At 42.7% G+C, this 23,386-nt stretch overlaps 1 protein-coding gene across 1 annotated transcript in view; it reads right to left on the bottom strand.

The window, feature by feature from the left end:
• Positions 1 to 4,559: 4,559 nt before the first annotated feature.
• Positions 4,560 to 23,386, bottom strand: part of GNA12 (G protein subunit alpha 12) — a 216,652-nt gene continuing 197,825 nt past the window's right edge. Inside the window, exons 3-4 of the mRNA XM_085629206.1 lie at positions 9,184 to 9,234; positions 4,560 to 6,747 (exon numbers count right to left, since the gene is read on the bottom strand). Of these exons, the coding sequence (XP_085485332.1) occupies positions 6,178 to 6,747; positions 9,184 to 9,234 (621 nt within the window). The 3' untranslated portion in view covers positions 4,560 to 6,177. The remainder of the gene's footprint in view (positions 6,748 to 9,183; positions 9,235 to 23,386) is intronic.

Raw genomic sequence — 23,386 nt, 5'->3', positions numbered from 1 at the left:
ACCATGCCAAACCTTCGAAACCAGCCAGGGCAGCATGTGGTCGGAAACTTAATATGGTGCGTCAGGTCACATAACATTGCTTCAAGGACTAGTGCCAGTACTTGGGAAATGTCAGCTGAGAGATCCTACATGAAAACACAGTGTCTTGATAAGATGCTTGGGAGCATTGCAAGTTGAACATTTGTACAGGGTTTAAGTTTACTGTGGTGGGGGCTCAGGGTGGTCTGCTTACCAAGGTGTTACAACGGGAATACTTCATCAGAGCGCATAATGAACAAGAATAAGAACACCCGGACACTGCACATGTGCTCTTTCCTCGGTTGTGCTTGTGCTAAAGCAGAGGTCTTTTTTACTGTGCCAATGCTTCCATGTTCCAAGTATATCTAAGCAAATGCTGTTGTGGCATATTCCTCACATTTGACAGCTAAACAACTCTGCCACCCTGTGCCCACAGTCTTGACGCTCTATCAAGAACTAAAAATGAATAAAGATTCTTGTTGTAGGATAGGAGGACTTTCAGGCCACAGTACTGCCATTGAGCGTCTTCTCACTGTTAAGGGTGTTCACAAAGGTGCCTCTATCATTGGTGGCCTTACTACATGAAGAGGAGATGGGATTATTTCCTTATCTTGATTGCGACATCTGCCCCTCCACCCTGTCAAAAATGAATAGTGGCTCCCAGCAAATCTACAGAAGCATCATGTTCAAAGGCTAGGAGACAACCAAAGAAAACTCATGCTTCTGTATAACTAAAAATGCAAATCATCCCTGCTACATTCCAGATGGGGTGAGGACAGAGTGCCTCTAGGTAGCTTCCGTGCAAAACTAGCTGACAGCATAGAGGCAGGGTGCCTAAGACCAGGACTAAATGAGGGGCACGAAATACTGGCAGACTGGCTAAAGTCCCGGGGTGTGACTTTATCCAATGATAATATAGGACAGGGTTCTCCAAAGTCTGTCCTGGAGGGCCGGATCCATGACAGATTTTTTTTTTTTTAAGCATATTCCCATTTAGATAAATGTAGTTTTCTTAAAAATTGGCCATGAATCTGGCCCTCTAGGACCAACTTTGGAGACCCCCAAGCTAATCAGCCATGGCAGAGTTGAGGGGCTTCTGGAAGCCTGCCGGTCTTCACACCTCTTTCTAGCTGCAATACACATTACCTCATTCAGGATGGAGTGCCAGGTGGTGGGCTAGAATTTGAGGTCACATGTTGTACATCTAAACATTAATCCAGCATATGTTTGTACAGATTTTAAGTTTTTATTTTGGAGTAAGAATTTCTGCTAGGAAATGTAGCTTGTTTCACTCTTGCTGCACATTCTGCTTTCTGAATTAGTTTTGCAGGGTGGGCAATTCATATGGGGTAAATGTTTTGATCTATTGAGTACAGTCTGCGACCATCTCAGACTGTTTCTGTACACAGTAATCTTTCCATATTTGTAAAATGCTATTGATGAGGTCTACCTTGCCCCTGCCCATTATCTGATTCCACATGGAATTAATAACTCTATCCGCATTTGCATAAAATAATTATGGCTCTGTGTTTGCTTGCATGTATATTTTTTCTCTCCTTGTATTGAAGGCTCTTTCTCCACAAACTCTCTTTGGTGTTAAGACCAATGGTTACTGAGTCAGTGCTCCATTGAAAGTACATTTTTAGTCTCAGTGTAAATCATTTGGTGGCACCGTTTGTGTTTTTTATTTTTTTTGCTTCTTTGTCAGTTCAAAACCAAATGTATTTTTGGGGCCAATTGCAGCATATTTTCTGGAGTGCCTTTTGGCAACATTACAATATTTTGACAACAGTTTCCTTGTTTTGGAATGTCTTAATGGGAACTAAGGACCCGATTTAGAGTTTGGCGGACGGGGAACTCCATCGAAAACGTGACTGAGTACTCTGCCTTCCAAACCCTCTCCTTCCGCATCATTTAGAGACTGGAAGACCTTAAGCATTCTGTGGACGGACCGATGGTGTATGTGCTCTTGGAGGAAGGACATTACACCCCCCGCCCAGTTGATAAATTATTTTATTCTTGTCCGTCACTGCCTAGAAAAGACTGCGGGTGAGGGATATGGGGGGGGAGGGGGGACATTGATGCCCCACACCTTGAGAGAAACTCCTGGATTGGGGTGGGGGGTGCATTAGTTTGTGTTTTAGAAAAAACTGCAGCTTTGAGAGTATGTTTTTGACAAGGAAAAACTCTGCTAAAGTGTGGCGAATACAGTCAACACAGACGGCGACCATCATCTAAACGTTGTTTTACGCTGTAAGAACCACCATGATGGCAGTCCCTTTTAATGTAAAGAGATGACCACTGGGCGGCAGTCCATCTAAGTGAAGGAGCTAATGTCTGCCACCTTAAACAGGCTGTACTTTGTCCACCAAACTGTAAATGAAGTCTCATTTAAGGTATTTCTTTGCAGTCTCTACTAAACTTAACAGTCTTTATAGCAACGGAAAGCACAAGGGAAATAGTGCAAGTAATTACAAATGTATCTTCATTACCCTTGGCTTCTACATATTCTGGAGCCTCTAAAGACTTTGCCTCATCGGGGTCAGATCTGTGTTTTGAAATTGGGGACCTTAAGTTTGTGCCATTTTCGCAGAGAAAACTCTAGACAAATTCTACCCCGATGCCTCTTCATAAAAGCCACTATGGTTCTGACTTTCCATGAAAACCTTCCACTGCAAATGTGGTAAAACTTCAAAGGCACATTTTTTAGGGCGGAAAAACAGCAGTGGTCTCAATTATAAAATAAATTTGCTTCTCATATGATGTGCTCGTTTGCAAGAAACCCTAAATATCTTCAGAATTAGATAGTGCTAATTATTTTCCCTGATTCAAAAATCACCATTGAGAATCTGTGCTTCTGGGCAGTGCGAGGATAATTTTATGTGACTGGTGAACATTGGTCATCGTAGGCATGTCTTCAGTCAACACCCACCTTTTCAAGTTTTGGAGAAAAATAAAATGTAATGTCCAAACAAGACCACTAGACTGTGGATAAGGGGCGTAACAGGCCCCTGGGGTGCAGCCCTTCAGGGCTTGCCTAGCACATCATAGGGCTCATCTTAACATTCAGCAGGGGCGCCCCATTCTTTTGAGTGATGCAACAGCTTGGGATGATCTATAGCAGTGGTTCTTAACCCTTGGTCTAGGGACCCCCATCTAGGGACCCCTGGGGGTCTGTGAAGCCTACTCAAGGGGGACCACAACTGCTTAGAAAAATAAATTTTATGAGGTTAATAAAGTGTGTATAAATAAAAAAGCAAAACGTAAAATTGAAGTTTTAAAACGTTCTGTAAATGTGAAGCAATTTGAAATTGTAAGCTAAATATTAAGTCGGTATCCTCAGATTGATTAGCGGTAGCAATGCATCAAAATGAATACAGTATTGCAAGAGTGGCCTCAACTGATTTTACAAAAGCTTGTAATATTAGATTTTTTTATATTTGTGAATTACATAAAACATTTCATCATTTGTTCATGTGTTTGATAAAGGCTGGTTTCTGTATTTTTGTCTACTTTTGTTTTTCAAATTTTTTTAACTCGGAGTCCCCAGCTGTCAGTAACGACTCTATATGGGGGGGGGGGGGGGGGGGGGGGGGGGGGGAAATCTCTGGATTCCAATAAGGATTCAGTGGTGGTCCCCGGATTCTAGTGATAACGTGGGGGTGCACACAAGTCAAATGGCTAAGAGCCGCTGATCTACAGCATGTGAATCTATAACAGAATAACACTGAACAGAATTAATGACACAAATGGTACCTTTGTTCCAAATTTAAGTCGATATGTCTACTCTGCAATGCTAAACAATGGATTTGGAAAAACAAGGTTAAAGCATTTTAACACTTCTCCCCAGATTCATTTCACCAGAGTCCGAACCAGAATCAGGTTTGGATCGGTCGGTCTTGTCCACCCGCTTTAGGCCACACGTGTCAGTCGTCACTGCTCTAGGAGAGTTGAGGTGATGGAGTGGAAAGGAGGAAAGCATAAAACGCTTTTTATGCTGCCAGTTTTTTGCTTGAGCAGCTCTGTGCTTATTTGCATGCACAGTTGCAAGTTGAAACCCTTTTCCTTCCTTTCTCATAGAGGAACACAAATTAACATCTGATCCAAGCAAGTAAAACAGGTCGCAGAGGGTGAACAAATTCCTGTCTCCGCTGGCCAGTGTTGAATAAGCGATCTAAAAATAGAAATGGCTTCTTCCTGTTGGCAGCTGCTCAACGATGTGCTTTGCCAGAGATGGTTTAGGACAGGCAGACCCAATATGCAGCTCACTGCCATAGTCCAGCATTCTGCCCCATCCCGGACCAAACCAATATTGCCTGCTTTATTTGAGGAAGTTCTGCACACCCACACAAGCTGGAAGTAATGAATACGTGTAAACCACAGAGGACAACGGGCTGGGATCACAAACACAAATTAAACCCATACAATGTTTGAAAAATGTGGCAAAGACCAAACACAGAGACGGGTTCGCAACAACAAGGAAATTATACTTTTGATGTCAACCCGTAATTGCCTGATCAAAGCTCTACATGTAACCGACATTTTTAAGGAAGTTGTGTTTATTCAAATTCTGAACGGCAGAAAGGAGAAATATTGTTTTCATATTTCACAGAGACTTTAATCGACAGGCTCACATGGCCTCCTTTTGCTGGAACAGTTAAAAACGTATTCCATTTACATGTAATTTGTTTCTGAAACAAGCTATACAAAAGTAAGTGCACATAAAAATTATATTGACTTCTAATCAATGTCAAAAACAGCATTGGAGGAATTTGTGCCGTGATCTCCGGGGATTTGACCTGATTGTACCACACAGTAGCCTTGTTCTCCAGAGTCAGGCTCACCAGGAAGATGCTGAAGCACTTTGATGAAAAGCTTGGTTAATTTAGAGAGCCATGTAGTCAATCAGTTTAGAAGACAATTTCACACAGTGTAAAGCACTCGGCAGTTCAAGACTACATAAACGTATAGAGCTAGAAACCAGTCGGCTCTCATCAGTGTTCTTCACAGACTCTTGCAATTTCACATCTGGAGCAGCAGAGCCTGATCTAGGTCAGGTGCTAAGTTTGATGGTCTGTTTTTTATACATGTGCATTAATAAGGGCTAAAGATCCCTTTTGAACAGGATTGGCAGAGCAGAGATTTCAAGCCGATTTACGTAAGAAATTCTCCATTGCCCAAGAGAATTTGCGATCACACTGAGTTAAAGAAGAGATACAAATTCTTCAAGCAGATCTTCCGTACAACGAAGCGTTTCCCAGTATTCCAAATACAAGAAAACAAAATACAGAAACATCCAAAGCCTTTTCTTCAAGAAAGAAACTTTCCACATCTTAACAAATAACATACGAAGATCCTTGCTACCAGTCTCCTTCACCATTCTAGTTATCCAAGGGCCCAAAATCTGAATGTGTCCTGACAAGTTCCAGTAAATACCTTTCACATCATATTGGCAAGGTTTTTATTTTATTTGTCCAAATCTTCAATGGTGAAAATAAATGTACCTGTAGTGCAAACTAAATGTGGTTCTACATCAGTCAAGCATTCCCTGCAAAATTTACAAGCTCGAGGGACTGCTTGGATCAATCAACTGGCTCCGACAATGACCCCCCCCTCCCCTACCCGAGTGTAAGATTCACACTGACATACAGCCTAAGTGGTAGCGTAAGGCCCATGGCAAAACAAAAACAGTGGGCAAATAGGCCGCCCTTATTTCCAAATCATCACCATCAATTCATGTTGCCGTTACAAAAAACACCAGATGGTTTAAATGGGAACAACATGGCTTGTTCTACGAGCTGGTGCCAACAGCCTTGCAACATATCCAATCTTCTTATACTCCATTTGAACCTTTTAGTCCCAAACGTCAAATGTTTTGAATTTGGGAAGTGTCGAACAGGACCAAATGTTTTCAGTAGTTTCACAAGTTCAGACGATTCAGTAGCTAACCTTAAAAGTATCCAAAGCAGTTCTGCACATAGCTCATCTGTTTGAACTGGCTAGTTTACAGCATTCCTGAGCGTTGTACTAATAGCATGGACGCTGGAACTAGGGAGAAAGATTATTTCACCCACCCCAAGGGTGTTAAAGACAATAATCACTCTGACCTATAGCCCTGAAATAAATAAAGGCAACACAAGAGAGGAGGTTTCACCCCCTTCACTGCAACATAATGTCCTTTAGATTCTCTTGGAGAATGGTGTCTTTCACGGCGTGAAACACAAAGCGAATGTTTTCAGTGTCTATGGCTGTAGTGAAGTGGTGGAAAAGAGGTTTGCTGCGATTTCGCCGCTTTCTGTCAAAACATTGCACCAGGTAGCGCTGGACATCCTCCATGCGCTGGGGATCCCCCTTGAAATCAGAGAAGTACTTCTTAATGCTGACAGTCTTTACTTTGTCCACAAGAAGGTCCATTTTGTTGAGGAAGAGGATAATGGAAACGTTGGAAAAGAGCTTGTTGTTGACTATGGTCTCAAAGATGTTCATGGACTCCAGCAGACGGTTGGTTCGCCGGTCCTCCATGAGAACTTGATCGTATTCACTTGACGAGACCATGAAGAGGATGGAAGTGATGCCATCGAAGCACTGGAACCACTTCTGCCGCTGGGATCGCTGGCCGCCGACATCCACCATTTTGAATGGTATCTTTTTGATTATGAAATCGTGCTCCACAATTCCCTTTGTGGCTTTCCGAGCTAGCAGTATGTCTTGCTTGCTTGGGAAGTAGTTCTGGAAATGAGAGGAGCCATGTTAAAATGTAAAGTGATTATATATGGAGTCCAATCAAACAATAACTATTTATAATGTTTGCACAGTCCTGCTTTGTGGCAGCGGTCTAAGTATAAAGCTGTTTTTAGCCCTGTGCTTAAAATGTGACATTTAAAACAACATTTTCTTATTGAAAATTTAAAAAGCCTTGCCCTCTAGATCAACCATTTCTGACAGCAGAAAGAAAAGTGGAACTTGTGTTTTTTTTTGTCATATAAACAGATTTATGCAAAATATTCTGCTGGATTTTAAAAACCTCCAATGGCCGTATACAATGTGTTTAAAATTAGTAAAATGTCCTGGTTGTAAACGGACCAGACCCTCTCCCCCAGCATGCCCACTCTCCTTCCATTTTTAAATGAATTTTATAGGCAAATGTTTTATAAAATAGGTACATTAAAATGAAATTAAAGAATCCAAGTCTATGCAACATCAAAAATAACACGACAAACAACATTATCTGACATCACTGATGACCTCACCTATTACACAGGCCACTGGCCGCACAGTGGCTGGACCCAGTGCATGGCCGAAAGAGAGGTGTCTGTTCTTAACAATAAACAATACATAAGGACACAACATCAGGAACATAATATATGTGCAAATGATTGCGAGTACCCAATAATGTCAACTATGATATGAATTGAGGCCAAATGTGATAACATCAATGATGTAATCGGTGATGCGAATTCATGAACAGTGCACTGGGGCGAGTTCGAGTTGGTTCATTTCTGTGATTTTTTTTTTTACCTAGAATCTAACCATAATGTTTCATTGAATTTGTCTTTTTAAATATTAGGATCCTAGAAGCACCAAGGACCATAACCTATAGTTAATAGTTTCAGTAAAAAATGATATATGTATATGTATCTGATCCAATTGTGTGTGTGTGTGTATATATATATATATATACACACACACAAACGTGTGTGCATATATAAAGTGTATATTTGCTAATTACACCATTGCTATTAATGCAGGAGGTGCACTGAGAGCGGTAGAACCTCACGTGGCTCATGATGCCCCCACCCCGCCACCAACAGTAGAAATAAATCTAATGCTGCACTCAGCGCTTCTGCATGTATGGTTTATGCCATGCTGTTCTCTCGTGTGCATTAGATATAATCCCTGATATTAAAGCATAACAGCAGCGCAAGCTCTTGGTATTGCCCCACATTGTGATGCAACGATGATCTAAGGCACGTTCCAGGTCTAGAAGATCAAGATGGAGCTCAACTGTGGCAAAAACATGGGAGTTGACCTCAGCACTGTTGTAATGCATGTGCGAATGCACATTTAGTACACTTGCTCCAATAACTAGTTTTACTGGGCCATATTCTTTTTCTTTCAATGGGATGACAAAACACCGGTCACATGCAGCTAGCATTTACAGTCGGAGCCGCAAGGCCTTTGGTCAGGCCACTTCATAAAAATTGACTTTTTAACCTCACTTGGTTAGGCAAGTCGTCTAGAATTTGCAATTTGGTCATTACCGGAAGACCAATTTTAAAATCTATTATATCTAGTTTACTGAGTACTATAATGGGGTTTATTCAGCCTAGATTTCAAGTCATGGCCACATTATTGCCCCACCTATCACATATCTGAAAACACTTATAGAATTAACCAGAGCGGATCTTCTTTGTGTGAAGGGTTTAATCCTGGTGCAGAGTTTCATGGTAAGAGGGATTTAAACAGCAATAGATAGAGAGCGAAGAGACTGCCTCCTTTCCACATACAGGATGTTTAAGGAATGGAAAGTAGACTTTGGTTGGATAAGCATGAGGAGTTTTGATGCCGGTAAAGGATAATGGCTGCATCGTACAGACAATACTTTACTTGACCATCGGTAGAGCAATGGTTTAAAGCACTGCCTTCTTTAGTTCAGATTTTCCCTTTTATGAGAACCATAGTCTGAACGATTTTTAAAATGTCAGAACAGGGTCACAAATTTCAATTTCCCAGTTTCTGTTTTTAAAGTAACATCTAAAAATATGGACAAAAACAAAAAAACTCAAAAATATAGACTGTTAAAATACTAACCATACATAAATATTTCTCTATATAGAATTCTAGTTCACCTGGACACACTATCAAGCATTAGCCCATAAAGATGCGCAGACTAGCGTAACAGTAAATTAAACCAGACCTATAACAGGTGGATATTGGCTAGATTTTAAACTGGTCACAATTTTGGTAAGGAAATGTTTACTTAAGATCGATATCGTCTTTCAGGAATCTACGTTTTTAATATCTAACCTCTTTCCAGTCTGGACACAAAAAACTAAAATATATATGTGTATATGAATTAAACCTTCAATAACATAATTCCTCAATTTGCAGTGCATTCACAAGCCTCTACAATGTCATGTTCAACTTTATTAAATCGTAGCTTACCAGCTGCCCAATGCGGTCCAAGTTATCCAGGAAGTACTTCACCGACTCACCCTGCAGAAAGAAACATCTGTTTTAACGAACTGAAATCGAAACCACAAACCAGATCCAACAGCCATATGTCCTATGAGCCAGGCTGTTAGTAAACACTAAAAGGAACCCACCTGATTGGAAGTGGGGACTGTTGTGATGCTAGTGACTAAAATAACAGATGCACATGGTGTACATGCGAAATCTAGACCGCAGAAACATCTCCGGTTCCCAAGGGCTGCAAACAGGTCATGCTTTCAGGCCATCCAAAGAGAATATTCATGAGGCGAGTGTAAAAGTATAGTGTATCTAAATTAAATGCATGTTTAATGGTTAGCCTGAAAACTAGGCCCGAGTGAAATTATATAAAAACACAAACAAAAACTTTGCAATTACAGTTTTTTACCTCACGCATATTTATGTACAGTTTTCCACAGCTTGCTGGTTGTATATTTTCCCCCTGCTGGAGACTGGTTTCAGCAGCAAATGTCTTGCCGGAACTGAGCAGAAAGAGGTCGGCTTCACCCGCATGACATTTTCTGCTCAAACAAGCCGTGAGCGGCTGTCTTAAGCGACTTTTGCATGTGAGGTATGCACTGACGTACAATGTTAACTTAAAAGAAATGTGAAATAGACTTCGTGCACTAGGATTCATTTTTAGGAAATCGGTGTATTCTGCAAGTAAAACATGTTCACCCACCACTACTGAAGAAGTCGTTTTCCAGATCGAGTAGGGGGGCATCAGGTTGCAAAATGTAAAGGCTTTTTATAGCAATGCACCCCCCCCCCCCCCCCCCCCCCACGTACAAATGAAAGAAGGGTTGGAGCTTGCGTTTAAAAAAAAAAAAAAAAAGCTAATCAGATTAACCAAACACACAACTCTCAACGCCAAAGAGTCCGTTTGCCACAGTTCAACGAAGAAATCCTTACCTCCAAAAATATATACTTGCTAAAATTCTGAACGAAAAATTAAACTGTAAGCACTAAACGAAAATCGTATAACGATGTAATCGTTGGAATTATTTGGTAGATTTTTGGAGATGCTTGTGAAAACCTGAGTGTTCTGAGTGGATACCCATCTGCGGGACCTGCGGATGGGACTTCAAGGAGCGTTCTGTAGTGAGAATGGCGGATACTTCTGCAAGCTTCAGGTGAACGGGGCTCCAGTTCTGGATAGGAGTATTTTTACTCGTGGGATTTTACCGTACCAGAAATACGAATATAGTTACTACGGAGTACTTATTTGGAAGCAAAACCATCGATGCAACCGACTATACCCCATCTACAAAAAAACAGGACTTCCAAGTATTTGTATACACGATCAGGACTTGCATAATGAACTACTGCCGTTTAAACTATGGACTGGCCGAATGACATAGGACCCGTTTCAGCACGTAGTTTCCATGACTGAAGCATCATTTTCTTTGTCCTCTCTTTCTATGGGCTTCAAGCGCCAGGAATGTCAGAGGGGAAATCTGTAACGGTCAAGGGTGGATTCGTTTCATATGTCGCGTGGAGGGTGACCGTTGCTAGGCAACTAAACCAACAGACCACTCCCCCCCCCCACCAATACAATAGGTCTCGCATTTGCTAGAGTTTGAGTTATTAGCATGGTAAATTACAATTCCTTTTATTTATCGGTTTTGATAATGAACACAAGTAAAAGGCATTGTCATTTACAATGCCAATAACTCAATCTCTTGTAAATGTGAGGCCTATTTCGCTTAAGAATTGTCCTGGGCTGCTTGGAAAGTGACCACACACGGCGCGCTGCATGTAGTTGGAACGCATGTCCTGCCAGCAGCAGGAGAAAGTCATTAAAGAAAATAGTGCCTAAAGACTAAATAAGACTACTGTGTAACAACTGAAGTAAAAGATCCAGTCCTCGTGGGAAGGTACCAATGAAGACAAGGCAGTACAAAGGAGGGACTACCGAACCTATGGACGAATCGGAAGGACAATGACAAGCCAATAACAAGCCAATAACAAATATGGGCAGACAGTGGGCGGGGCTTCAAGTCCATACTCCATTACAGCATGCCTCGTAGAGCTGCGCATTTGCTGCCCAGGCTCGCCCAAAACAGTAATTGCCAGAGTAGGAGCAGTGGAATTAAAGTTCTCCTTTACTTTATTCTGACACGGGCCATGTGGTGTCTCTTGTGAGCCAGCTGGATCTCAGCTGCCTAAATTAGACCACCACAGGATGGCGTGTATAAACATTCAAAGCCTAGAACATTCTGGCTTGACTTAAAGATGTAGCTTTCGACAACAAATTGACGTATTGGTCAGGATGTACATATCTGTTCTTAGCCCGTGTGCTTTATACAGAATCCAAATAGAATCTAGCCTTATAAACGCTCGGTAAAATGCTTCCACTACAAACGTAGTAACAATACAACTCAAATGTGACTGCTATTTCGATCCCAAAACAACCCACGTGGGTGTGGTTAGCAAATGACTGTCACTGGGATACAGTCAAAAGCAGTCCTGGCTTTCCTTTTGCAAATCATTAATATCTAGTCAGATAACACAAGGACATAACTTCCAGAATTCCCTATTATTTCAAGCGAAATACCACCTCTAACTGGACATCCCGATCAAGATATCTCGGTCTTTGACGTATGGATTACGGCGGCTCTAGACAAAGTAGCCCCCATCAATAGCATAAAAGCTGCTAGGAAAAAACCTACAGCCCCCTGGTTCTCGTTAGAACTTCGGCAGGAGAAAAGCCTATGCAAGAGGCTTGAACGGCTCTGGCGGAAAAAGTATGAGGCCGGGGCAAAAGAGACCTACAGAATGGCACAAAAAAGGTTCCATAAATTAAAACGAAAAGCCCTGAAGGACTATTTCGCAGATCAAATTATGGCATCTGATAATTCCTCAGGGAAGTTTTTAAAATTGTGAAAGATTTCGTAAAACCGCAAGCCTTGAAAAGTTCGATCGCCCCCTCTTTGCACCTATGTGAGGATCTGGCTACCTTCTTTCAAACAAAAATTCAGACCATTTACGCAACCTTTCCTAAAACAACCACCCCAAGGTCATCGGCTGAGCTCTTGCCGACAACTCCCCCCACGGAGGGCTGGAGGGAATTCCACCCTTTCAGCCCAGACATCTGTCTGAACTTTGTAAAGCTAAATCAGGTTCTCCAGCCGACCCCTGTCCTCCTAAGTTTTATAAAATCCTAGCCCCATGGCTGAACCCTGTACTTCACTCTATTTGGAATTCCTCCTTGAAAGTAGGTACTTATCCTACTAACTGGAAAACGGCGTTTGTCCAGCCAATCTTGAATAAAGAGGATGCTGATCCAGCAGATTTAAAAAACTTCAGGCCTATCTAACTCCTTCCAGTCCCGGCTAAAATACTAGAGAAGGAAGTTCAAAAACAGTTGACTGCATTCCTGGAGTCACATAAACTCCTTCACGACTCACAGTCAGGCTTTAGGACAGGCTACAGCACCGAGACGGCCTTACTTGAAGTGGTGGAAACAGTTAGGGAGACGATGGACCAAGGGAACTGTGCGATGTTAGTGCTGCTGGATTTATTCGCAGCATTCGACACGGTGTCGCACTAGATCCTCCTAGAAATACTTGCCGCGCTAGGAGTAATGGGTACCACCCTGAGATGGTTCCGCTCCTTCTTGGAGGGACGTTCCCAAAAAGTGCTCTTGCACCCATATGTATCTTCTTCCACCCCTTTGACATCTGGAGTTCCACAGGGCTCGGCCTTGAGTCCCCCCCTTTTTAATATCTATCTTGCCCCACTGGCCCCTATAATCGAACAACTAGGGGTGAAAGTCATCTCTTATGCGGACGACACGCAGCTTGTGTTCTCCTTTAGGGAACACTCTGAGGCTGCATTTACTAACTTCAGGAGGTGCCTACGAAAGTTGCCTCCTGGATGAATGACAATTGTATGAAGCTTAATGCAGAAAAAACTGAGATACTATTTTTAAACCAACCTTCCCCCCCCCCCCCAGCCCAGAACTCTGGTGGCCGGTGGAACTAACCCCCCCCCCCCCCCCCCCCTTCCCATCCCGCCCATCCTTGCTCAAGAAAGCAAGGATGGGCGGCAGGTCGTTCTCGGTAAGAACAACCATGTTATGGAACTCTATGCCGGAACATCTGCGTAAATCCCCTTCAGAACGGGTCTTCAGGAAAAACCTGAAAACATGGCTGTTCGACCGGACTTAGCCCCTCTCGGCGCCTTTAGCGTTTTTCGTGCTCAGCTGCTAGCGCCGGGACATCTCAGTTGGAGGTAGCTGTGCGCTCTACAAATGACAAAAAAAACCCCCAAAAAATACCGGGTATGGACATGTTGGGTCAAGAAGTAAGTAAGTCACAGTCAAACTACTCGTGGGTATGTTATAGCGTTAAGCAAGAGGGTGGAGTAATCTCACCTGATTTTTAACACCACATTGGGCGGCTGTCATGAATCTAGTGGGATATACGCCATAGATCCACAACGAGCAGAATACCACTGCTGGTAACTATGGTTGGCGCTAAAACCGCAAGAGAGAAACGTACAGGGCACAAACAGCACCTGTACGTTTAGTTACGCCTCTCTTGCGTGTCAAGCGTCCGTTTGAAATGATTCACAGAGTCGAGACGACGTTTAACCTGTATGCACCAGTAGAATGCTACTGTTGTCCGGGCAGTTTGCGGCTAAAAAACACTGCCCGGTTAGGCCAAGTTCACAAAACGGCAGTCTAAGAAAAGAATTCAGAACTCCATTTGAACCGAAAGAGAAATATTGTTACTCTAAAACAGCCGTGGTGATTTCTTTTTTTTTTTAAAGCCAAATAAAGAAAAGAGGCGGACAGGTTGACAGAGTTTGACACAGAAGATATACTAATAAAGCAAGCAAGTTTGAGCTATGTACGTTTCACCATTTTAAAGATTGCAGAATTTCTACGTTCAGTTACAGAAAGGTAGAGGAATAGTGCGGTTAGGAAAAAACGACCCACAGATATGGTTTCAATTGCAAATTGTGTTAAGGAGTAAATAGGAAAGAAACGTTACTCATAAAATATTGTATGCGTATATTTCGTTTGCAGGAGGTTAAAAAGTAAGGCTGTATATAGTGAGTTTTTACAAAAAATACAACAACGGCAGGGAGGTGGGTAAAGAAGGCACCGACAACGGGAGGTAGGGCGGGGTTGTTAAGAAGGCACCAAAGCACGTCGTGTCTGCAGTAAGAGAAACCTGATAAAGAAAATAGTGCTTAAAGACTAAATAACAGGTACTGTGTAAAAACCGAAGTAAAAGGCCAGTCGCCATGGAAGGTGACGAATGAAGACAAGGTGGTGATAAGGAGGGACTAACAAGCCTATTTACAATCAGAAGCCAGCATTTAGGAAGGACAATGACACTAGCCAATTGCAAATATGGCAGACAGTGGGCGGGGCGTCTACTCCACTACAACAAATCTCAGAGCAGAGCATGCGCGCTGACCCTAGGCCCGACCTAAAAAGGCCTGTGCCCCATGGTGGGAATCACATTGCCATCACTGCCAGTCCCCTCAAAGGCTGGGAGAAGGTTGCTATACCTACTCCTGCTCAACTTTGGGTACTCCTTGAGTGATCTCGCAATCAGGACAGCTAAAGCTCTATTTACAAACAGTGCAGTAAAGTCTTATAGTATGTCCCAGGTACTCGCAGACTGTTCACTGGAGGAAAAACATTTACAGGGATGAAAAATAAACGCACATGGCAGGATGGCACAGCTTCCCCATAACACGCAGAAGACTGTTCCACGCCATCAAGAAAAAATAGACGTTAATGGAATGTATATTCCATGCATTATATATCACAATACCTATGTTTAGGTGATTCAAAAATTAATTTGCAATGGGACTTGTGCTAAAAGAAATTGTAACAACGGTCAAGATTTGAAGATCTATAAATAAAATATTCAGTGAAAACTTTGTTCACACGTCTCCAATTCAGAAAAGGGAAAAAAAAAATGAAGAAAAAAAAAAAAAAGACAGATGAAAAGGTGCTCTCCAACACAAAGATGTATCCATAATAAATCTCGAAATAGGTCCTTAGGCATTGGCCTCCGACCCAATCAGATCAGCCAAAATCACAAACTATAATAACTGGAAAAGATTTATGGGTGGTGCCACTAAACTGGGTGAACCCGATGGGTGTAGAAGGCAACTTGGGAAACCCTAGGCCAATCTGGGAGAGGTCCTGGCCTGCAGCTAGCACTATAATTACAGCTCACCCTATCAATGCAGGCTGCTCATTTATGACTCACTGTGGTTTTGTAAGTCCAGCTTCCCAGTGCAGTTCATATCCTGTGCGTCAGATCTCTGCCCAAAGTCACCAGTAGGAGTACACAAGAGACCCTTGCTCCAGAAGTTAGGTTAGTCAGACTCAATTATGGGAGTTGGGAAATCATGCAGTTATTGAAATGAGCAAAACACTCCCATTAATGAGAAGGGCATGTTTTATTTCGGCTTTCCCTGATGTGCTATTTCCCAATCTAAACAGCAGATATGACTCAAGGACTCTGTTGGTGTCACCGGATCTCAGAGAGGCTCAGGGCGTGTTTTAAAATCTGCTGAAAAATATTTTGATGATGCTGAATACGTCATAGAAGTCCAGTACAGTTATGTGCGACTGAGACGTAGTCCCCCGTCCTACAGAACTATCTTAATAAAAAACTCCTTGCTTTTGAAAGGGCAGAAGAACCAGTTCCAGGAACAGTAATCTGCAATTGCTCTCCAACAGTTAGCTTTTTCTGCACAGAAATACAGTTATACACGCTTTGTTATCATAATTAAAGGGCGAACGCCACTCACAACTTACTCTTAACACTGCAGCAGGACTGCAAAACAAATGCGGAAGTCGTTTCAATGAGGAAAAATCAGCACGGCCCCCCTCTTATTTTTTAGTATATATTCCTTTTTAAAGTTTTGTAAAAGTGATCCAAACCGTGCACAACAGCTGTTCGAAGGGGGGAGGGTGTCAACATTTAGTCTTTCATTGGTCATCATACCAATTCTGTACAGACCTAGCTCACGAAACTATGGGTGAATGTAAATCCTATCCAGACAGAGACGTGCTTTGGACTCCCTAAGTACGCTTGTACCAACACCACCATCTCACAATGGAGCATCCATGCTTTCATGAAGGATCCTTGCAGTTGGGATAATCATGAGCCATTCTTCTTAATTCGGTTTCTCGGAAAACCATTAGACCTCTTTCCAATATCTGCACTGGACTAGAGCCAACTTCAGAATATGTTTACATATCAAATCACTGCCAATCTAGTGAATATTACGAGCGATGTTTTTGGTCCAAAGACAAATGACCAGTCCAGCACCCTTATTAACACTTAACGTGTTGGTTAAAAGGTCTCTTGTACCCATCAGCACACATCTGACATATCAACCAGCCCCATCACGATGAACTTAGGTCTTGTGTTTACAGCCACCATGAGGACATTTAAGAACTGGCTACCATAACAACCTATTCCCTTCAAATCATGGCCTCCATCAATTCCAAGGTTTTACCCGTTAAGTCAAGACCAACCAAACACAGTAGGCGGGGCGGCCATTAGGGACACTGAAGGGCTTCTCTACTCAGTCATAAAACAATTCTGGAATCCTCAATGGGCAGGCAGACCTCTGTGCTGGTTCGAAAAGCTCATTTACTGAATTGATCTGGTGCTTTTTTTCTTAGACCTGGAGGAATGTAAATGGTCCTAAAAGGGTCAGTGTGTGAAAGTGGTGCTACACATCAGGATTAGCACAGACTTTCCGGAGAATAATATCTTTGCACAGAAGAGGCAGCAGTTTGAGAATCTCAACCAGCACCCTCCAGCCCTTTGGCAGCTGACCTTTTTTAGGAGTAACAGAAGCTCAAACCCTGCTGAGTCTTGTAAATTAGAAGAGCCATCTTCAATTTGAGACCGTTGGATATGGGAAGCCAGATTAGACCTCGGTTGGGAGAGCCTGAAATTGGCAATAAAGTTACTTTGACTGGGGGCATCTGAAAAGTTTCAGGGCTCCCTCTGTCATTTCCTGGTGTTTATTAGTCCTAATTTTGCAGGGTATGCTAAGACGTGGGTCCCTTGCTCACTTTGCCACTGGATTCAAGCTAGCCTGGCTGATGAGGGGTGTTACCCTGAAACCAGTCCCAGGATGCTGGTTTCCAGTCCAGGGAAGACCTGGGTTGGCAGTTCAGGCTGGACTGTTCCCATGAGGCATGCCAGTTATCTCCTTGTGCTTGCAATAAAGTTAATTTAACATGTGTGAAGTACTATTTTAATCATTTTAAAGCAGCTGGCCAGAGACCATCTTCGTACACGTGAGGATCGCTCTATAGGATGACACTACAGACTAGCACTGCTGGGAGATTGACTAGGAACAAAAAACTGCTCTGCAAAGTATTTCAATACCGGACGTTATAGTACTAATGAAGCCTAGCCAACTAGTTTGACTCTCTGAAGTGTAGGGTAAGTGAGCAGTAGAGCTCCTCCCACAAGAATATTCTGAAAGTTAATAACTTCAGAGTCCACCACATTTCACAGGAGCATCATTTCTCTACAGCGGTAAAGATGGGCCACATTATAGTAGCTCGGGTGGAAACCTCCGCCAACCCATGTGTCGGAGATTGGTCCTACCCCCACATGCAAATTTTGATGATCCTTGTTTGAGGGACAAAATCTTCTAGAGAGAATTTCTCCTCCACATCATGTGGTTCAGATGGAGATCGGATGTAAGGGTGTAGAGGAGAGAGAAGAGTGAAGCTATTCCCCGTTTTAGACTAAGGACATGATTTAGGGTTTAGCAGGCAGGACGCCATCCGCCAAGGCAGGGAAGGACATTACATCTGCTACCATGACCAACTACCTCCCACCAAATTTAGAGATCGCCTTAAGCCCAAGCGTTCTCTGTACCGTCAGTCTAGTAGATGGCACCAGTCCGTTTTGATAGCTGCCGTCAGTTGAGGACAGTCCACTGCACACTGATTTTCAACACCAAATGGCGCTCACATACATGGAGTTTATTCCCTGCTGTGTGGTGGGGGTGTTTTATTTTTTGGATAGTCACCGCCAGGTTTTGCCTGGCGATGTCAGACAGATAAACAGGACATCAAACTGTCAGGCCTAAATAAGGTGGGCAGTGAAGGGCCCTAACTCAGATGGTGAGCACTCCGTCAGGCTGATGAAGTAAGCTTTCGATCCACAGAATCAAAGGGGGCACTGTCAAACAGAAAGCTAACTTTCTGAGACTCTAAATCGAGCGGATTCACCTAGAGTTTGTCGGACAAAGTACTCAGCCAAGTTTGTGACAGATTACCCTAACAGCCACACTCTCTATTTAGAGCATCCAGCGTAACAATGTCTGAATGATTACCTTAAACCAAGAAAAAGGAAAGAGTTGGTAGGGTTGCAGTTCTCTTCCGGTGCCAGATTCTCAGACAGTCAAATTGAATTTAAAAAATCCTTGTAGAATACAAAAAAGACGTAGATTGAACAGTAATAAGACTTCTCGTTTAATAAACTAAAGAAAAGACTTTAGTAAAAAATACTGTACAACTTTAAGGCGCATCATTAACATGCAATTTAAAAATGTATGTTCTTAGTCACTTTTCAGAAAGAGCCCTTTTCCGCTGTCCCTTATTCAGTGCCCGACCATGTACTTAAAAAGTGCCCTTATAAAGTCTACCAAAAGAGAAAAAACCCAACAAAGCCTCCTTTTAGTTATGACGTAACCTGTGCCCACATTCCTTGTGATGGCAGCCACCGAACCAAGTGATCCCTATTGCCATTGCTCGCTTTCAGTTTCTCTACCCTCAACTGCTCCCTCCTCTGTACTAAGACTTTCTCTTTTGGCTGGTACACCCCTATCTTTTGGCTTTTCCCAACATCAGTAAAACCACCACTCATCTTGGTAAACTTTACTGAGGCGACCACAAACACATGGGCACACAGCCTGCACTAAACTCTCCGCCGCCACAGACTATAGGACAGAGAAACATTCAGCTTACAAACGCCATGCCCCACTGTGCTCCAAAGCTTGCAGTTTCCATGAGCAAAATCAACAGATTGAACTCAACAAGACACCTAGCGGTGATTCAGAGTGTTATTGCAACCTTTTTTGGGGGGTCTGCAATCAATACAACAGAATTAGCCCAGGAACGTGAATATTCGCCATTACATATTATAATAATCTTCCTGAAAGCAATATTGAAGCCCCCTCCCCATCCCCTCTTTCCAAGCATCCCACTATTACATTATCCGCTTAATATGTGCTCTCCAAGCCTCCTCTTGGTTAAACCCTGGTTACAAATGGTATTAATTGTATAGGTGGAGCCTCAAGCTTTGCCTTGAATTAATTACTTTTATAGGTCATCACTCTCTTCCATTTTACTAGGTCAAGGGCCTTTACACAATTTCCTTACATCATCAATACACAGAGGGGAATAAATTGAGGTATGTCTGTATGTAATACACACGTCTATGGCACGAAGAATATCTATGGTATGAATGCTTAAGGAGAAAGTAAGGTTAATGGATAGTTTTAGGTTTATTGTTGTAGCAAAGACAGTGTTAGGTTAAATGAAAAGCTTAGCACAACAGTAACGGAAACCTATAAGGTTAAGGGAATAAATGCGTTTAGGGTCCATTTATGGATCTGGGTATGGGGTATTTGGAAGTAAGACAGATGAATAAGTTACTTACCTTTAATAATGTGCCTTCTGGTGGATTCTCTCTAACCAAGGATTACTCATCTTCGAACACTCCCCACGTTTAATGCTTGATTCAGAAACACCGAGCCAGCATGAAGCAGCACACTGCTAGTTGGTGCCATGCAGCTCCGTGCTGACTCCGTACCACCAAGGTAGTAATAGACTAAAGCTCTATATAAGCGCCACCCTGATGGCTTACATCAGTTTCTTCCTTCTCTTTCTGAGCCCTCAGAAAAGGAGTGTGAACAATTGTTGGGACCAGTATGAAGATTCCCAATGGGGACCTTTTAGATGTTAAAGAGAGGTCACTTCACAGAATGGGGAGGTGGGGGGCAGTGAGTAATCTGTGGTTGGATAGAATATCCACTAGATAGAGCGCTGCCAGAGATAAGTAACTTGTTCTTCTGATAGGGACTTCTAGCCGCTTATTCTTCACCTTAGAATGAATACCAAAGGAGTATACCTCCACAAAGTGAAGAGCCTGTGGGGTGAGCTCGGACCAAAACATCTTGCAGGACCGAACGTGCGAATACTATTCCAGCCAGACCTGGTTGTCAAGACAGCAGTGCTTCATGAACGTGGGCATTGACACCCATGTCGCAGCCTTGTAGATGTCCTGGACAGGCACTCCGAGTGCCAATGCAGGGGTAGCACCCTTGGCACTGCTGTCATGAGCTCACAGACCTTCTGGAGGATGCGTCTTGGCCAGTGCAAAGCAGATCTTGATGCAGAGGACAATCCACCTCAAAAGGGTCTTTTTATGCACTGCCTTCCCTTTCTTTGCTCCGGAGAATCCAACAAAAAGCTGACTGTTCAAACAGTGTTCCTTGGTACAACCCATGTAAAAAAGGAGACAAGGGCAACCAAAGGAATTAGACAGGGACCTTGGGAAGTTATGTATTACAGGAAACAATGGTCCCTGAAAGCAAAAAAATAATTAATCTTACAATGAATATAGCCACGGTTGGTACTATATTGCAGCCAATGTCCAGCCGGACAGGGCATCTTTAATAAGTAGAAATAGTTAGCAATGATCCAGAAAATGTAAGTAGAGTCTTAGTGGGACACAAGCCTGTATCCTGAGACTTACATATCGTGAGAACAAAAATGTAGAACACATTCAGGCAATTACAATGATGTTTCTGTTTTAGAAAATAATGAGTAGTGAAACATCTAATACAAATACTGCCACCTGTTGGTAGTTCGAAGAGAAAATGTGGTGGTCTTTCCGCTTCACATATTATCGAACACCACATTTTCTCTTCGAACTACCAACACAATTATACGCACAGTGTGGCACTATCTGGGCCAATTCCTAAACCTTCGCGGTTCTAATCACCAACCGCTCACTCATTACTTTCTTAGACTTCACCTCCTCTTTCGTGTCCTCTAGAAATTACCTCTCTGGACGCTTCGTGTCCACAATGCCACTACTGCAAAAGTTTTTAAATGTAGATTACCTCCTGATCTGACGCGACTGTTCTATTTTGACGTCTTGTGCTTCACCTTTTAAACGTACTATTAACTACTATGTTGCTATTTTTTTCCCCTTTCTCCCTGCATTTTTTCCCAATACTTTCGTATGTCTCATTATTTGCCTTATTATTTTATGTAAATTCAGGCTTCTGAATATGGGCAATTTAACTGATTAGTCCTGAGGATGATCCTAAATCCTCCTGATCAGGATCGAAACGCCGTCGACTTAGTTGTCCACCTTACACATTCAAATTTCTGTATATAACGTCTTGTGAAGGTGGCAGTATTTGTATTAGATGTTTCACTACTCATTATTTTCTAAAACAGAAACATCATTATAATTGCCTGAATGTGTTCTACATTTTTGTCCTCACGATATGCAAGTCTCAGGATACAGGCTTGTGTCCCACTAAGACTCTACTTACATTTTCTGGATCATTGCTAACTATTTCTACTTATTAAAGTTGCCCTGTCCGGCTGGACATTGGCTGCAATATAGTACCAACCTTGGCTATTTTAATTGTATGATTAATTATTTTTTTGCTTTCAGGGACCTTGGTACAACCCAGGCACAGCTCAAAGGCCTTTAGGGGTTCAACTAAAGGAGCCTTTGCTCCTCTTTTGAGGGTTGAAAAGGCAAATAATGCATGCAGGAAGTGACTGACTGCCCAATTTCAAAAGGAGTCACAGCATCAGGCAAGGAGCTCACTCAAGTTTGCAGCACCCATTTATCTTGGAAAATTGAGGTGTAGGGCGGCTGCACCAACAGTGCATGAATCTCACTCATGTGACGAGCTGAACATAGTTGTAAACAGCGTGATATGGACCACACAAAGCCAGGCGCGCACAAGGTTGTCAGCAGGGCCTGACTAACAACCAAAACTGGCCCTGGCAAACTGCTCGGCTGTCCCCCCTGGGGGAAAGGAGGGGGGTGCGGCCGAGCTGCTTCTAGGGCCGGTTTTGGACGATTTTGTTACAGGGGGCCGATATTGCCAGCCCCCGGTAATAAAAATAGCCCACAGGGACCTAAAACCGGCCCACCGGGGAAACGCCCAGTGCCCGCTACGGCCAGTCCAGCCCTGGTAGTCAGTCATTGGCCAGATGGAGACGACTGCTATGTAATGAAAAGTTGTTTTTGTAAGGGTGCCCTATAGCATCTGAAGGCCAAAAGAATGCTCCTCTGACGTCCACACCACACTCCCTCTTGGTGTTGCCGCATCTCTACTGATAAGGGACATGGGATGCAGAGAGACAAAGCAGAGCTGTCAAATGTTCTAACTCCCTGGGGCTGAATATTAACTAGCAGATATTATTATGGCTTGTGATATGACAACATTTAATACTGATCAGTCACTGGAATTAAGATACATTAAATACTAAATATGGCAGAAAAGGGGAATGAATAAAATAACCAGCAAAACTAACGCAGAAAATGAATTAAAATACTGCTGGATGGATTCCATATGTGCAGATGTCCTGATAGAAAGTATGGAAAGTTTCACTGTCATGTTTGTAAGGATCATCGGTCTTGTGTGTAGACAGGCTCCTACCCATGTTCTCCAGTATTGGGGTGTCTTTCATAGATTCACATGCTTGAATATTCCCCGAAGTGGGAGTCCCACGGTACAAAAAAAAAAAAGCAATAAGCCTCAGCTATATAAATATATATAGATATATAAGAATAAAATACATATATAAATAAACTTTATATATTTTAAAATAACCTACAAAGTCAAAATTACCATAGGATAACATTGACACATAGGAACGCATTGAAAAAGAAATCCCTTTACTGACATATCCATGTCGTTTTTATAGTCCAAACTCCAGCCAATCCGGCGCAAACACCCTCTAGAACCTTCTCCTCAGAGGCTCAGGCCCTCAGATTTTCTACCGCACGTCGTGTGAAGGGAGTCTCCCTGAGCTCTGCTCAGTTTTTTCTCTGGTTTTGGATTGCTTCAACTTTTCCTGATGTCTTCAAGTAAGAAGTCTCTTTTC

The sequence above is a fragment of the Triturus cristatus genome, chromosome 10 (assembly GCF_964204655.1).
Source record: "Triturus cristatus chromosome 10, aTriCri1.1, whole genome shotgun sequence".
Lineage (NCBI taxonomy): Eukaryota > Metazoa > Chordata > Amphibia > Caudata > Salamandridae > Triturus > Triturus cristatus.
Note: the sequence above shows the minus strand (reverse complement) of the source record. Positions and strands in the feature narration are given on the sequence as shown.